We start from the raw sequence: 16,898 nt of genomic DNA on the forward strand, positions 1-16,898 counted from the left end.
TACACGTCGCACAGCTCATACAGCCAGAAGTTGTAGATGGCCGTGGTCACCTGGGGGAAGTCGTAGCTAACAAAGCCCGCATTGCACAGCTCTGCGGCCGCCGACAGCCGAGACAGGATCCAGCGGTCCATGGGCCCCTCGGGCACCCGGGTCCCCTGCGTGGATCAGCCAAGCGTGGGCAAAGGGCCCGCCTAGCGGCAACGCAACTCACCTCCCATGGGGCAACCGGGCTGTCGCCGAGCGACATGAGCGCGAACCGAGTGGCGTTCCAGATCTTGTTGCAGAAGTGCCGGTAGCCCTCCACGCGGTTGATGTCCAGGTTGATGTCCCGGCCTGAGGGAGAGTGCAGTGCTCACGAGCCCCACTCACGAGCCCGGCTCAAGGGAGGCACCCACCCTGGGACATGTAGGCGCACAGGGCAAAGCGCATGGCGTCCGTGCCGCACTCGGGGATGCCTCGTGGGTAGTCTGCCCGCTGGCCCTGCTCGGCCTTGGCCACCTCAGCCGGGTCCAGGTTGGAGTCGCGCAGCTTGGCGCTCAGCTCCTGCAACACACGGGCCCCCGCTCGCCCTCCTGCCGCTGCAAGGCACGGGGCGAGGAGCCCACCTCGAGAGAGATGCCGTGGATCACGTCCACCGGGTCAATGACGTTGCCCAGCGACTTGCTCATCTTGCGTCCGTGGGCGTCCCGCACTATCGAGTGCAGCAGCACCTGCAGGGGACACCACCACACTGAGCGCTTCTGCAATAAGTTCTTCCAGGGAGGACCACTTATGTGTCATCAGCCTGTTGGTGGTCACTGCAGGACAAACGCCTCTCCCGTCGTAATTTCTATTCCCCTCTATTGCTCCCTGTTTCATTTGCCATCTCTGGGTAAGCCTTCCCTGGCTGCTCTGCATGTCCTGCCCAACCACCAAAGTTTGTATGCTGCTGTTTTCTCAAAGTGTCAGCCCTGATATTTCTTCCATGGTGCTCACTGAGATCTCAAATTGCTGCACTATACAGTGGAACCTTGATGCTGCGACTTTCAAGGGACTGCGCGAAAGCGTCCTATGATCGGGGTATCGTATGGACAGGGTACGGGTATATGCCACCCTAGTAGACAGTGTCACACGACACGCAGTCTAAGGGCTTATTTAAATTACTATATTTAGCACGTTCTTGCATAATTTGTAAACTCCTCACTGAAACCCCAAATCTCTTAAAAAAGAATGCCTATTTTGATCCCCCCCAACCTCCCGCGGCGTCTGCGTTAGCCCGCCAGCCACACAGCTCACGCGCGGAGTAAGCTGGGAAGTTTGACGTGGCCGAGCAAATTGAGAGGGGCAAGGCGAGATTGTGAAACTGCCAAGACTGTAACCTAGTGGCGACGATGGAAGAAAAGGTGGAAAATATAGGAACGAAGCGACAATTCAGCTTTGGAAGACACTGATAAGCATAGATGAGGTGCTAAGAGTGGGAAACGCCGGAAAGAAACAATGGTGGGGCAATGCAGAGGTTGAAACAAAAACAACGAACCGGGGGAGAGAGAGAGAGAGAGAGAGAGAGAGAGAGAGAGAGAGAGAGAGAGAGAGAGAGAGAGAGAGAGAGAGAGAGAGAGAGAGAGAGAGAGAGAGAGAGAGAGAGAGAGAGAGAGAGAGAGAGAGAGAGAGAGAGAGAGAGAGAGAGAGAGCGGGAGAACGGGAGTTCGATCATGGCTGTCCGCTGTTCTGAGCATGCATCCCATTCCTGCACACGGTTATCTTGCTCTGAAGCTACAATTTGCGGTGGCTTTACACACCGCCCCACCACTGAGAAAACTTGCGCTATACAGAACACAATACAGAACACAAGCATGCATTTCTCCCACAACAGGGCAGATGGCTGTCGACGTTTTATGCGCGGGGTATGACGGGAAGAGTGAAATAACAAAATCACCCAGCTCAGCCCCGCTACCACTCACACGCAGGGCCCCAGACAGTGTCTGCTCCCCCCGACAAGCGAACGGCCACAGTAACAACCGGCACCACACCTACAACCTCTGCGCAAGCCCGGTGCGCTGCTGCGCCAAACCAATCCAGTTGGGGGCTGCTACCCTGTCGGCTCACAGACGCACACCACCCGAGAAACATGTGCAGGCAGAAGTGCAGCGTGCCCCCCCCCCCTCCCACTCCTTGCCTGGGGTGCATCCAATGTGCGAGGGTGGTCCAGGGAATCTAGTTCAACTTGACCACACGCAGTAAATTCTCTTACTAAGTGAAGCTGTGTGAATAATGAGATGATACTACAGTTGAACCTCGATATAACGAACCTCAATTTAACGAAATTCACGATATAATGAATTTTTTCAAGTTTTCTATCAAAATTTTGCTAAATCTATGTTATTTTTATCTCGATTTTACGAAGTAATTTCGTGCGCCGCTTTCGATTTAACGAAGTCATGGCGAGAAAGGAAGAACGAAATTCCGGTCGAGGCACGTTTTATTTTGCCTCTCAGAGCCTACATTGAAAACATTCAGTACTCACATTAACTCCTAAAAGACTAAAATGAAAGAAAAGCGGTGAATAATGCGGTTGACAACAATTAAAAGCGATGAAAGAAGCTGCTCAAAAACCACTAGCGGTCATGGATGGTTTAATAGTGCGGCCACCATTTTGACGTCTCCATCGTTGCCTACGCCAGCGCCCTCTATGCTTAGGCTGCCGAAGGCCGAAGCCTACTTCAAATGTCTTTTTCTACGCATCCTTGCCCACGGTGCTGCTGCTCTAGGTTGTGCTCGCTGATAACGACATTAACATTTTGTTCGTCCATCATTAGATGAGTCTTATAAGCAGCATGAGCACTCCAAGGGAAAGAAAAGTGTTCCGAACAAGAGCCTGAGGAAGTGTCGGTGAAACCGAAGGCCATTGCAATGATGGATGCCATCGACATTCTGCGGAGGCACGCAGGCGCATGCGAATGTTGAAGAGCAAGCCTTGTTAGCGCTGTCAGCATACGAACGTCACGTAAAGCCCACCCTGGTCAAGAAACACCAAGCACTGCTTACGGACTTCTTCACTACGGCTTGAACATCGCGTGCTGGTGGCAATAAATTGCTCTCCGAACGTGGTCAAAACGTGTTCATTAGACAGCTGCGATGCGGAGAAATCGGTTTCCTTAGGGCTCAGCGGGCATAAAAGTAATTGCTTAAGGGGGGACACTGGTCTTAAAACAGCCTCTTTTAATTTTCTAGTGAACTTTGTAAAACGTGTCAGTCTTGCTGCTTTTCTCCCACTGATTTCAGATATGCCATTATTTTCTCAGTAGGTCAATTATTGATTGATTGATTGTGGGGTTTAACGCGCCGACGCAACGCAGGCGATGAGGCGCGCCGTAGTGGAGGGCTCCGGATTAATTTTGACCACCTGGGGATCTTTATCGTGCGCCGAAATCTCGTACACACGGGCGTTTTTGCTTTTCGCCTCCATCAGAAAAGCGGCCGCCGCGGCCGGGAATCGAACCCGCGACCTTGTGCTCAGCAGCGCAACGCCTTAGCCACTGAGCCACCGCGGCGGGTCTCAGTAGGTCAATTAGTTCCCAAGATAATTAGCACTAATTAGCCATTTTTAGTCAAGCAATAGACAAAACAGTGTTGGTCATAAAACTGTAATCTTTATATTTTCCAATACTATGAACCCTGGTGAGTGCAATAATCGAAGCAGTTTTTTTATGCATCGCTTGGAACTAATTTTAAAGCTCATTAAACTTTGGTAGCACCAGTGGCAAGGAGCCATTTTGAGTGCCCATTTCAAACACCAAAGTTTAACGAGCTTTAAAATTAGTTCCAAGCGATGCATAAAAAAACTGCTTCGATTATTGCACTCACCAGGGTTCATAGTATTGGAAAATATAAAGATTACAGTTTTATGACCAACACTGTTTTGTCTATTGCATGACTAAAAATGGCTAATTAGTGCTAATTATCTTGGGAACTAATTGACCTACTGAGAAAATAATCGCATATCTGAAATCAGTGGGAGAAAAGCAGCAAGACTGACAAGTTTCACAAAGGTTGCTTGAAAATTAAAAGAAATTGTTTTAAGACCAGTGTCCCCCCTTAATCGAATTTGGCCAGATATTTAATGTAAGCTTTCCGCTTTAGCGGGAGCACGTAAGCGCTGCTCCTCAAAGTGAAGCGGTCCGTGTGTACTCCGCTCAACTCTCAATCATGGCTTTGTCTTGAGTGTCGTGGTTGCATCACGCGCCCATACTGCAGAGCCCTTATGCATGAAAAAAGTATTTCGAAAGCTTTATAGCACCCTTCCACTGTTGGCCCGCCGCACCCCTCAACGCTGCGCCTAAGCCTACCACTGAACGGACGAAAAGAGACATAACTTCGAACCAGCACCTCGCCGGGGTGAAGTTCACGGGGCATGGACGCGGGTTCAATTCACTAACAGCGGCGTTTAGTAGTGACCGAAATGAAAAAAATAAAAAGTGGAAACCTAGTCTGCTACAGTCGAACCCCGCTACAACGAACGCCGCTTCAACGAAATTTCCGCTTCAACGAAATATTTCCAATTCCCCGTCAGCCAGCCATAGAAGTCCATGCAACAAAGTCCTCGCCACAACGAACCATTTGTCAGGCTTGCTTTCGCTTCAACGAAATTTTCAATGATTTGGGCTGGGTTTGAACAATTATTTTACAATAAAATAAGCATAGCGCCAGCTTTATGTAACTTTTTATACATTCAGGACGCTTAGTTTCATCGAAAACATGCGCGGTGCGGCCACACCGCCACAAAAAAAAAAAAAAAAAAAAACTCATAGGCGGACGCCATTGTTTGATGGTGATAACGATGTGGCTGGCCGTCTTTACATGAGGCGCAGGCCCGGTTCACCAAGCCGGAGCTACAGCCAATCCGTATCCAGTCGAAATCGCACAAATGTGCTCCGCTGTTGGCGCGGCGCCGTCATGTATGCGTTGTGAGCAGCTGTCCTTGCCGTTTTCCGTCTACCATTCTTCATAGCCAAGAGCAAAAATCATGTTTGCGTGTTTGGTCTTGAAGCCAAGTCATCCTATCTTAGTCATGAGCGCGCAGTTGTGTTAAATGCAAGCGCGCGCGCCTAACCTGCCAAGGTCAGTAGCTGCCGCGCCGTGTCAGATGATAAGATAACGGCACTGCTCCTGCTACAAGTGAGAGGGGGGCTTCCAACGCCTAGCAGCTATCTGCAAGTAATCAGCTCGGTGGACACGCCTTGTTGTACAGCAATACGTTTTGCGCCTGCATTTCTTCACCCCACTCCGCAACGCGTTCTTCGCGTGCAGTGAAAGAACAGATAACCATTGGTATCTTTGTTATCCGAATAAACATGACGTTATTGCGCGTCACTCCTTTTTCTAAACATTGTATTATGCTGCCAATGATGCGGAAGCATATGGGGCTATTTTTCTGGCCTTTCCGTGGTGTGTTGCGGCAGATTTCGCCTCAACGAATTTTCGCTTCAACGAAATTTTTCGCACGTCCCGTCAATTTCGTTGTAGCGGGATTCGACTGTATCATATTTAATGTGGCGTCGCGGAAAAAGCACCGGCTTTACGATGACACGAACTACTGTCGGCTATCCGAATTCCATTGCATAAGTGTTGAAGCTCTTAATTCACACAATTTTCGCGGCCAGTTTTAGTACAAATTTCAGTTTAAGTGGAGAGGTAACTACATAGCAGTTGTTTCCGAGCGATGGGCAAGGTTTTTAAACCTCAATAACTGGTTAAATTAACTGTAAAATCGAAACCTCGATTTTACGAAATTCTCGATTTAACGAAATTTTCGCCCGCAAGTACGACTTCGTTATATCGAGGTTTAACTGTATATAATTTCGCTTCGAATCAAACAGCACTATTAAAAAATTTCAAATAGATCTCCAAAGTACTATTTCCAATGTCTGAAAACAAAAAATGGGCAGTTGTTTCAATAAACTTGGATATGCCTGGTTGAAAACGACAAGTGGCTCACTAAAGCACACGTGAAAAATATGCTCCTTGCACCAGCGACGTGCGGCTGAAGGAGGCCAGAGGGAGCCCCTCTTCCTGCTACGACATTTCTTCACAAGGAGCCCACAAACGAGGAGCACCACTTTGAGCTGCTCAAAGGCCTTGGAAGCGCAAAGGCTCCCACTCTCGGGCGTCACAACAATAATTATTTACGAGAATACTTGGTGTCTAAAGAGCAGGTTGTTCATACTTTTGCACTTGCCTTAGTTTTGCATCGCACATCAATACTGTGACACCAAGACATGGCAGGTGCATGTGGGCGATTTCCACGGCCTCTGAAAGCTCCTTCCAGTTCGAATGAGGTTTGAAATCTCAAAGGCCGTCAGCATTGTGCCAACACCGTCCTCCTGCGCCTCTTCTTGCAGCCGATAACCTCCCAAGCTGCCCTAGGGAAAACCTAGCTGTGCACTGGTATAGTCCAGTCGCATTATGTACAAAGCATTTTTTTTTTACCTGTAATGTTTCTTTTTTTTATACATGACGCTCATAGAGCCGCTTTCTCAGAAAAAAGGTGTTGGCGCTATGCATGGCTAGTTTGGCATCATGCACTTGTGTCAACATTGGTCGCAACTCTTTCCACGTGTTTGTGCTAGACAAGGAGTGTCCTTTGTGGAAGAGATTCTCGCGCATGCACAAATAAAGCTAAAGGCAGCAGGAGAGTTTGCATCTGTGTTTTGTTGTGCCACAGAAAAATGTCACACCACCCTATGAACAGGGCTGCTTTGTTTTCTACAGTGAGGCATGATTCAGTAATTGCCCATGCAAGCTACGTGCTTGGATTCGCCACTCCTGGCACATGCTTCGGAGGATTGGCAGCGGCCCGTACCTGTGTGAAGGGCAGCTGCCCCATGAGCTTGGTGCCCAGCATGACCATCTTGGCCACCCAGAAGAAGAGGATGTCGTGGCCCGTCTCCAACAGGGTGCCCGGGTAGAAGGCCTCCAGGTCGGCCGTCTGCACAACAGGGCTTGGTTTGCGCCACAGGGGGCCACCCGGCACGCCTTGCCATGCTCCACTAGCTTCACAGCAGACCGTGCAAACAACTGCTGCACTAGTGACAGCCACAAAGCTCCCGCCAACAAACAGGTACAGGAAAACATTACAACAACTGCTCCAACAAAGGTACAGTCCTTCAGAGCCAAGCACCAAGTCCCTCCTGTGACAGGTCGGGACCAGTTGCATGCGCAATGCCACACAACAAATGTAGCGACTCTAAAGGCTGAACAAATTTCTGCCTTAGCTGAAACACAGCACCTTTTGTAAATCTCTCGGCTTCAGTTGGGCATCCAACGATGCCTTCAATGTTTGCAAAAAGAATCACCACCATTTTGCTCTTCTGTTTAACTTATGGGGTGCCAGCACACCAAAAATGGGCCGTCTGCCTAGGACGATGCCCAGGTGAAGTGAAAAAGAGAGAACCCGCCCCCACCTAAGCCCACCACAGTGGTGCTCACGCAGGGGACACCGATGCACTTGGCCCTCATAGCCCACCAATACTCAGTTTCGGCCACTGGGCATCAGTGATATAAATGCACGTTACCATGTGCACATAGGCACGTTCCCACTGGCGTCTCACGCACATCGCGCAACAACCTGTGACACGCGTCGCACGATGATGCGGCACTGTTCACACTGACAGCGACCAGCAACGATGCAACTGCATGCAGCTGTGTGGTTCCCAGTTCCGTACTTTCTTCGTGCTTCCAACGAAAGTCAAAGAGACATGTATTACACCAGCGCGACAAGCAACAATAGCAATCCCTGCAAATCACGTGCTACTAGACTGAAGCATTGTAGGTTTTGGGAAGACGAGACAGATATATCTACAATGAGCAGGCCTTTCTCAGCGTTATTGCAGCAAAATGTGTTTATTTTCCCGTCGCAGCGCTCACAACTCAGCCCGCAAAGCTTGCTTCTCTTCATAGAAGCGCCCAATCTGGCGCCATTGAACCCCACTGAATTTACTTGCCTCATTAAATATGCTCCCCCAATGGAAGTACAAAAAGGCTGTCAATCAATCAACCATTTCACCATTCTATGAATATTGCTTCCTTCTAAAATGCAACATGTTTCTGCCCACTGATGAGCTACACGTTGTTCACTGCCAGCATTGCACTGAACACACTTCCCCCAAAAAACAAAGCGCACAGCAGGTTGCTTGGCTGGCAGAGAGTGTGTGCCATTCGCCGTACTGGGAGTAAACAAACGTTTGGTTTCTGGTTAATGGGCCAACTGGTTTGCGAGGGCACCGCACGACGAGTTGGGAGGGAGAGGGATGTGGCAAATGTTGCACACTGTCCACGATTTGCAGGTGGGAACGTAGCTAACCTACCCCGTGCCTTCCCTGCACATACCTTTTGACTTCGCCTGCCCCCCAACCTTCCTGGCAAGAAATTCCACTGAAATTGAAACTGAAACGAAGCAGTGAGGCTCTGCCACGCTTGCTACCTGAGGTTTGCCAATTTTCAAGCTACGCACAAGTTTTCACGCTGGATCCCTTTTCATTTGGACGCCCCACCCTCGAGAAAAACACCGTGGCCAGCTGCGCCAACGCCAGCCAGGCATTTGGCTGCCGATGTGTAATTGACCGGTACAGGTTCTGGCGCCCCCTGGACACTCCGTAGAGCCCACCACACCCGCGGCAGGCTCACCTTGTCTGGCCACCCGAAGATGGAGAAGGGAAACAGGGCCGAGGAGAACCACGTGTCCAAGACGTCTTCATCTGCAACAATGGAGAGCGTCGCACAAGTATCCCAACACTCAGGGCCCGTGTGGCGCTACTTCAAACCGAACAGCATTTCAAAGTGCTTGCAAGTTTGGAAATGCAGCTGCATATAGTGCACACTCGGACCAAAAGCATGCGCAGCCACAAATTAGTATGCACCAGCTGCACTGCACTGGGACCACAGGGCCCTTTCGTGGCTTACTTACAACGCACTGGCCGCGTGATGCTGCAGGGCAAGAGGAAGGGGCTTGTGAAGCACTGCTCATTGGATCATTCTCTTCTCGCATTCTGACACACGACAACACAATGGCAACCAAGAGGACCGGGCCGACCCCCAACCACCACCAACAACCAGTGTCTGGGTTTCTCATCAGTTGAAGCGCAATGAAGATCCACTTTTTAAAGAAGCCATGAAGGCAAAATATCTTACTCAAAAGATTTGGTGTTTTTTAGGACCCTCAGTGCTTGTCCGGCAAAAACGATGATTTCTTCACTGAGAACTTACACAATTTCAGCAAATATTTCAATTCTCCCACTAAATCGTGTGTTTCGTGATGTAAGTAACGATGTATCCAGGGCAGGTTAAGACGAAACATAGTACAATAGAACCACGTTGATGCATTAAAAAAAAAAAAAACGTGAGGGAGAAACGCATAATCCGGGAAAACGTACTATCCAGTAAGAAGCGCACAATGGGGAATTCTCGGTGTTCCCAATTGAGAGTGTAGTAACTGGGAAATCGTATGAACCGCGAACGTATCAACAGGGTTCTACTGTATGATGACTGGGACTGCCTCCATCTCACACACACTCGTTTTGTTGCCTTGTTTATCGTATGCATTCCTAGATGGCCATATTTTTGTTACCGTTGATAGTAACAGTTACGTGAAACATCAGGTTTGACTCAACAGAGTCACGTTAGTGGCCGTGCCACTTATTTCAGTAGGCCATTGTAACGTCAGAAATGCCCAACACGCCCGACCCGGCTGTGTTGGGTAGTCTCAGCCAGCAAAGTGCCGCACTATCTGCTTCTATGTTTACATGTTCGTTCGTAACCTTTATTGCATACCCCACCATTCTTACTGCTATACAAAGATTTCTCCGAGCTCATACTCCATGACCACTAATAAAGCTAAAAGCCGCAAGATAAGAAGTTTTGCAAACGGCTTCAAACCCAGTGCACTGAGCGAGCGTTCCATGACCTCACCTTGGGCCAGCTCGACCTGTTCCTTGGGAACGGCAAACTTGGAGGCCGCCTTCTCTCGGGCCTCATCCTCCGTGCGTCCGCTGACCCAGCACTCGTTGTCGCTCAACTGCACGGCACGCGAGTCTCGGCTGCAGAGCTCTCTCCACGAGCACAGGGCGAGACACAGGCTCCCCTGCAGTGGTGGGGCCCCAGGCAAAACCCCTGCCCCCACTCACCCCTGCTGGTGGCTTCCCCTGGATGGTGACGTAGTAGGCGGGGATCCGGTGGCCCCACCACAGCTGCCTCGAAATGCACCAGTCCCTGCACCACATGCAACGGGTGGCCCAGTTGATAACCTTCCCTTGGGACCACTCCTCCTTTCCGCGTCGCAATTCCTCCTATTGGCAGCAGCGCCCACCGAGGATGGCCCAGGAGCACGGTGCGAGACTATTTAGGTGTTGACACTGGCCGGGCACCGGAGTGGAGAACCGGGCACCGGAGTGGAGAATGTCCACCCTCTAGTGCGTGCGCCAACCACTGCGAACGAGGGGCCGGCCGTCGTTTGCGGTATGGTCCCTAGAAATATGTGCTAGTCTGCCGTCCGCCGGCCGCGAAGGGGGCTCCTCCGTGATGCATGCAGCAGCGGCGCTGCACGCAGTCAGAGCGCGGCCGGCCAGTGTCGGCCTGGGGAGCAGCGCAGCGGACGGCGCTTCGCTGTGCTGCATTCGTAGGTATGGGCACTTTCAGCCGGTTTTAAGGGCGCATTTTCGTCCTTTACAAAACAGATTAGCCAAATAAATTGGTTCCTAAAAATATGAAGAGTTTGTTACCGAAGCATGAATTGATGCCAGTACGTTTGTTTGCGAATTAAGAACGATCGAGCCGCCAAACCATGGAATCGTGTGACTGCGCTCTATCCTCGATATTCTCTTCCAGGGAAAAGGTTTCGACACATTCTGGGGGGCATCGGAAACACTGTCGGCACGGAACCTTTTGCTAGCTGGGGCACATCACGCGGTATTTCGACTAAGTTACCTAACAAAGAAGCGTTTTTGTGTATACCCCCGCCGTACACTGCCGTGGATATATAATTGATTGATTGTAGGGTTTAACGCGCCGACGCAACGCAGGCGATGAGGCGCGCCGTAGTGGAGGGCTCCGGATTAATTTTTACCACCTGGGGATCTTTAATATGCACCGAAATCACGTACATACGGGCGTTTTTGCTTGTCGCCTCCATCAGAAAAGCGGCCGCCATGGCCTGGAATCGAACCCGTGACCTCGTGGATATATAGCGCGTGAAAATATTTGTGTTGTGTGTGGGCGCCTCGTCATTTTTTTCTGAGGCGCTTTGGAACCATCCTCACTCCTCTTTGCTTGGGAGTCAAATACAGTATTCCCTCGTTATAACGAGATCGCTTTATTCGAAATATCGCTTTATTCGAAATTTCTTCTGGTCCCAACCCAAACGCATGCTTTTTAGGCCGCATTACTCGAAGCGCTCGAAGAGCCTGACCCGCTTAGAGCGAAGTGTCGCGCGGAGGCGTCGCCCATTGGCGGCGACCCAACGGCAAGTCAGGCGGTCAACATGGCCGGTCAACGCTAACTGGTCTTTCCCCGGGCGATTTTCTGGAGTCAGTTCATGCTCGATTTGCATCAACCGACTTTAGACAAACGGTCCAACTGCGTGGTACGGTGCTTAAATTTTGTTACTAGACATTGGTCAATGCGTGGGCACGACGGTGTGCGAACACCGACACTCGAACAGCAGAATTAGCAGTGTCGTTGACGAGGGAACGCTGAGAAGCCCTTGTTTTGCAAACTTCACGGCTGCACAACGCGAGGAAAATTTGCCCAGTGATCATGCTAAGCCTCTAGTGCGAAAACCGTCAGTTTTCATGATTGCGCTGTGTACCCAGAGTGAGCGGGTAATCGTTTTTTGAGCGCAACAAGCACAACCCTAGACTCTAGCCACGGCATTTGCGGCGGTTTCCAGCACGAAATTCGCGTATCATACCGTGGCGCCCGCACGCCTCTCTATAAATTAGCCACAGCCACTGCCACTTTTATGGGCGACGACCACGGCCTCATGCGTTGCTGGTCAAATCGGAGATGGGGTTGCTCGTGCCCGACAAAATCTTGAAACAGCCAAAACTCACTTCCCTTTTTACACCTGAATAAAGTTGTTCTTCTCTGAATACATTGTGTTTTGGTTCCTTGCAGTTGTGGTGCAATTAAAGCTCAATTGCTTAAGCTCTTCTCGAGCGGTTGCTTATATCGAAATACCGCTTATAACGAAATTTTCCGCCATCCTGCTGACTTCGTTATAACGAGGGATTACTGTATACGCTTTGAAGCTTGAACGGAATCTGACCAATTCGCATCGTTCATTAATTAGGCCCCATCGCACGTCGAGCGCTGCCTCCTCAGTTGGGAATAGTATCTGTTAAATGTTGTTGATTGTAGGGTTTAACGCGCCGACGCAACGCAGGCGATGAGGCACGCCCTAGTGGAGGGCTCCGGTTTAATTTTGACCACCTGGGGATCTTTATCGTGCACCAAAATATCGTACACACGGGCGTTTTTGCTTTTCGCCTCCATCAGAAAAGCGGCCGCCGCGGCTGGGAATCGAACCCGCGACCTCGTGCTCAGCAGCGCAACGCCTTAGCCACTGGGCCACCGCGGCGGGTAATATCTGTTAAATGTAAATGCCAAATAAAAGTAATAGGAATGTACGCCCGCATATGATGTTTTTGGCACTTTCAATCAACAGACAGAAACTGTGGTACTAGCTTCTATTTTGCGCGCCTGTAATTTTTGTGAATTCCACGATTTGGAAAATTCGCTAACTTGAAGAGTGCGGGAAACTTTTTCACTAGAATCAGGCTGCCAAACAGTAACTGCGCTTGCATTCTTCATTACACAGGGCTTTCTTTTTTTCTTTTTTTGATCGCCCGCATACTGGGAGTGAATCGCGAGACGCACGCAGGGAAAGCAACAAGGGAGAACATCTGTGTTATGGCCAATCATTTTACTTGCGGCTGTTTGAAATCAAAAAGATCAGCTCTTAAGGCTTATTTATTTCAATGACCATATGCCTTGCTTTAACATCCCCCCTCCCTAGGGGAAGTAGGAGGGCTCGGCCAGAGGTATTTAGGAACGGGTTCTTTGGTAAAGCATTTCACTACAGCTTCTTTTTTTCTTTTTTCTCGAGTCAACCAGGACGGGTACATGCAGCTGCAGACCACCTTCAATACATGACATTCGGGGATAACCACGTAGTTTTCACAATTAGCGCAAACACTGCGTGTGGCGCCGCCGGGCTGTCCTGGAAGATCTCACTGTCTCAACAATGCGCGAAATAATGGTTCCAGCGGTGGTAGCGAAACAGCTAATCTCGTTGCTGCGGTTTCATCATTCGGTCTCACTCGCGAAGGTAAGCGTCCGCAAATAGCCTAGGCTCCGTAGCCCGATTCGCGAAAAATTCGGGCCGCCGAAATTAAAAGGACCTATAGTAGTTCTACTCCAGCTTCAATTGTGAGCTGATGTACCCCGAGCCGCTGGATTTCACCGCTCTAACTGGCCGTAAACACCCCATGCGCGCCCGCTCTCCGCGGCAGTAGCGCGCGGCGCAGGCCGGCCGGCGGCCGCTCTCGCTCCCGTCGCTCGGGCGCTCCGATTGCTGGCAGCGCCCTCTGCGCAGCGCTGTGCTTGCATCAGCGGCACGGACACGCCTCCCCATAGAGAAGGCGCGCGGACGGCAGACTAGCTCATATTCTAGGGACCATAGTTTGCGGAGTGGCGTGCACAGCTACAGTGGCTACGCGGCCTGCTTGTCTTTCCGTGTCGTTCAAGCTGTTTGTCAGTGTTTTCTGCTGCCAGAGTGAATCACAGGGAGCAGACATTACGTTTCAGCATTCATGTTGTGGTCGGCACCGCACTGAGCCTTTTGTGTCGCTGTCGCATTGATCGTTGTGCGTGCTCACGTGGTGGAGCGGGCCGACGCAGAGCGCGGATGCCGCGGCCCATGGCTGTGACATGTTGGTCGTTGCAGTGGCCCACTTGCGGAATCGAGCCGGGCCCAGGAGTCGACTAGACTCGATATAGGTAAAAAGTGCCTCATCCCCTACTGCAGATCGAGCAACCAGAGTCGTCCCAATCAAGTGCCACTTTCTAGATCTCCGTCAGAGCCTGCTCAACTTCAAATTTGGTACCAGGAAATCCCCAGAGTAGACAAGATACTGCAACCACGCTGCGTCTGTGCGAAGAATTTTCCCGAGCATGTCATATCAAAACCATACTGCACCGAGTTCGATGGCAAGTCTCTGAGGAAGGCAACTTGTAGTGCACTGTGTTTTCTCAAGCCAGAAAGGCGACTTGTAGTAATAAATGTGCTTGCTACACGGAATGGCTATTCTGACTTCAGTGTAACAAAAATAACAATTTTTTTATTCTTATGCTGAATGTACACATGGGTAATGATGGACACCAATATGGAAGGCTCCAAATTAGGACCACATGGGATTCTTCACATCACACAGGACCCGGGCATCGTTTGCATTTTTCCGCTGATGCCGCAGTCAATGTTACACTTATGCTGTCTGGTCGAGCTCCCTGATCAGTAAAATATCGCGGGATTAAATGTCTGGAGGTCACGAGGCTACCAGCGAAATAATTGACACTTGTGCACATTTTGACAAAAAACCATGCATAGACAAGGACGAAGAAAGGAAAACACAAATACAAGCTCTCGTATTTTTCTTTTGAGGTCCTCATCTATGTGCTGTTTTTTTGTGAAAATGTGCAGAAGAACCAACTCGCCCAAGTTCCAAGTTTAGAAATAATTTAGGCTACCGATGGCCATGCGTTTTGCAAGAACCATTTACACAGACACACCCCATGCCGTATGCCACGGCAGCGGAGCAGTTAATTTTAGACAGCCATGACGGGGCCAGTTTCCATCCGCTGTACATTGTGGTTCCACATAATATGTTGGTAAAACTGTATAATCTGCCCTGACCCTATAATGTTCCGTGAAGAATTTTGTGGTACACCAAGTCATTTTACCATGCCGACTGCAATTATTCTCAACTGGTATCCGCCAATCCCAGTTTAGAGCCATGTAAGTATTCTATCTCCGTGCTTACATGCCTCTGTATTCCGTGAGACACATATACAACCGCTCAGCACTGTCGGTATCGGCATAAAAGACGAGCTCTACAGAAGAAACGCTGGGGATGTCGCTACTGACCATTTTCGCGTCGAGTAGCTAGCAGTGCACCGCCCTAGCCATTAACAGCGCGGGTTGTGTTCCTTGCTATAAAGGTGAAATGCAGAGACAACGTTGACGTCTTCGGACACATTAAAGAACCACAGTTGGGCAAATTATACCATATTCTCTGCACGGCGGACATTACCATCTCACAGCTTCAGTGCCCTACACTGGTCAAGCAACATTTTATGGTGCACGTAGGCTCTTTGGCCCAAATGGGCGAGTGGGCGCATTTACGGCGACTTTTTATTTTAAGAGGTGGTAAAATAATTACGCTCTCAGTAGTTGTGCGGATGATCGAAAAAAAATTCTTTGGAATACAAGCGTTTCGACAATGAACTGAATCAAATGGGTCAGAAGCTTGATATTCGGCCACTGCCATTACCGCATTGTCCCCGCAGCAAAGCCCAAGCCGGAGAAGCAAACCGGTGCATGCAAGGATGCCAAAAGGTTTGTGCACCCTTCACTGCCCGAGGCGGCTCACCGGATGTTCTCAAGGAAGTAGTTCCAAATCTTGACGTGATGCTCGGGGACCAGCTGCAGGCTGCCATCCTTGACGGCCTGCGGTGGGAGTGAGAACACTGCCTCAGAGACAGTGGAGACTGCCGCCCCAGTGCCTCCTCTCAGACGGCCCTCAGAGGTTGTGCAGTATGCTCAAAACAACCTCGTGCCAGTAATGTCCTCGTTTGCCTTCCACGGTAGCCCCCCCCCTATTTTGTCTTTTTGATGGCAGTGCTGCCACCTGCGCATATTTGCGGTGTTACGGTGGGTGGACTCGGTAAGCAGTACGCAAATGGCACTGTGGCACTTGGCAATTGATGTGATACGCCTGTGCTGATTTGATGTCCTAGCTCACTAATCAGAAGTACAGTCAATGGGTGCATGTGGAAAAAATGCCACCACTGTATGCAAGGACGGCAGAACAAAGAAAACAAGTCCCCAATCCCGGGATAACACTCACAGTCAATACGCGCAACCACTCTGTGCATACCGTCTACAGCAGCAGGGCCCATAACTTGCTGGGTGCTTCATGCGTGCTGAGGTGGGCCTAACATTTTCCCCAAGTTATCTACACTGAATGGAGAGCTACAGAGCGCTTGTGGGAGAGCTGGCTTTGCCGCATCAAGTACACTCTGCCTACGGATGGTGGACACAACTGAGCCACTGCAGGGCGCCAATACATCTACAGCTCCGCTGCAACATTATATCCAGCAAGCATGGCAAACCAGCAAGTGGTCAGAAATGCAATAAAGAACTACACTTGCCGACACCAGCACCACCCCCAACAGACCCACAGCCTGTTTGCAATGAGGTAAGCTGCTGCTACAGCCGTGAAACATACCTTAAGGGGGCAGACTGGTCTTAGAGCTATATTTTTTATTTATGAACCAATTTTAATGAAACTGCACTGCGTTATAGAGTTTTTTGTGCTGATTTCAAATATCCTATTAGATTTTTTGTAAGCTGATTATATTTTGAGTTAATTAATGATTAATTGCCATAATTTTGGGACATAGTTACAAAATAACCACTCCATGCAGAATGGCAATTATCATGTGGCTAGGCAGACAAATGACTAAAGAATACAACATAGGAAGAACTTTTTTGATTTAGCTATTTTTGGCCGTTTTACAACACAGGGAACTTTGCTTCTCCCGTGCTCTGCCAGAAATGGCTCGCAGGTGGTGCCAATTGAACACTATAA

The 16,898-nt window shown here is 49.9% G+C and overlaps 1 protein-coding gene across 1 annotated transcript in view; it reads right to left on the reverse strand.

The window, feature by feature from the left end:
- Window positions 1-16,898, reverse strand: part of LOC144179924 (valine--tRNA ligase-like) — a 71,842-nt gene that overhangs the window by 11,792 nt on the left and 43,152 nt on the right. Inside the window, exons 12-19 of the mRNA XM_077708346.1 lie at window positions 15,678-15,754; window positions 10,158-10,242; window positions 9,943-10,048; window positions 8,662-8,732; window positions 6,839-6,964; window positions 606-710; window positions 396-543; window positions 188-333 (exon numbers count right to left, since the gene is read on the reverse strand). Of these exons, the coding sequence (XP_077564472.1) occupies window positions 188-333; window positions 396-543; window positions 606-710; window positions 6,839-6,964; window positions 8,662-8,732; window positions 9,943-10,048; window positions 10,158-10,242; window positions 15,678-15,754 (864 nt within the window). The remainder of the gene's footprint in view (window positions 1-187; window positions 334-395; window positions 544-605; window positions 711-6,838; window positions 6,965-8,661; window positions 8,733-9,942; window positions 10,049-10,157; window positions 10,243-15,677; window positions 15,755-16,898) is intronic.

Source organism: Haemaphysalis longicornis, unplaced genomic scaffold (assembly GCF_048455015.1).
Source record: "Haemaphysalis longicornis isolate Haplotype H1 unplaced genomic scaffold, Haemaphysalis longicornis Haplotype H1 scaffold_1, whole genome shotgun sequence".
Classification (NCBI taxonomy): domain Eukaryota; kingdom Metazoa; phylum Arthropoda; class Arachnida; order Ixodida; family Ixodidae; genus Haemaphysalis; species Haemaphysalis longicornis.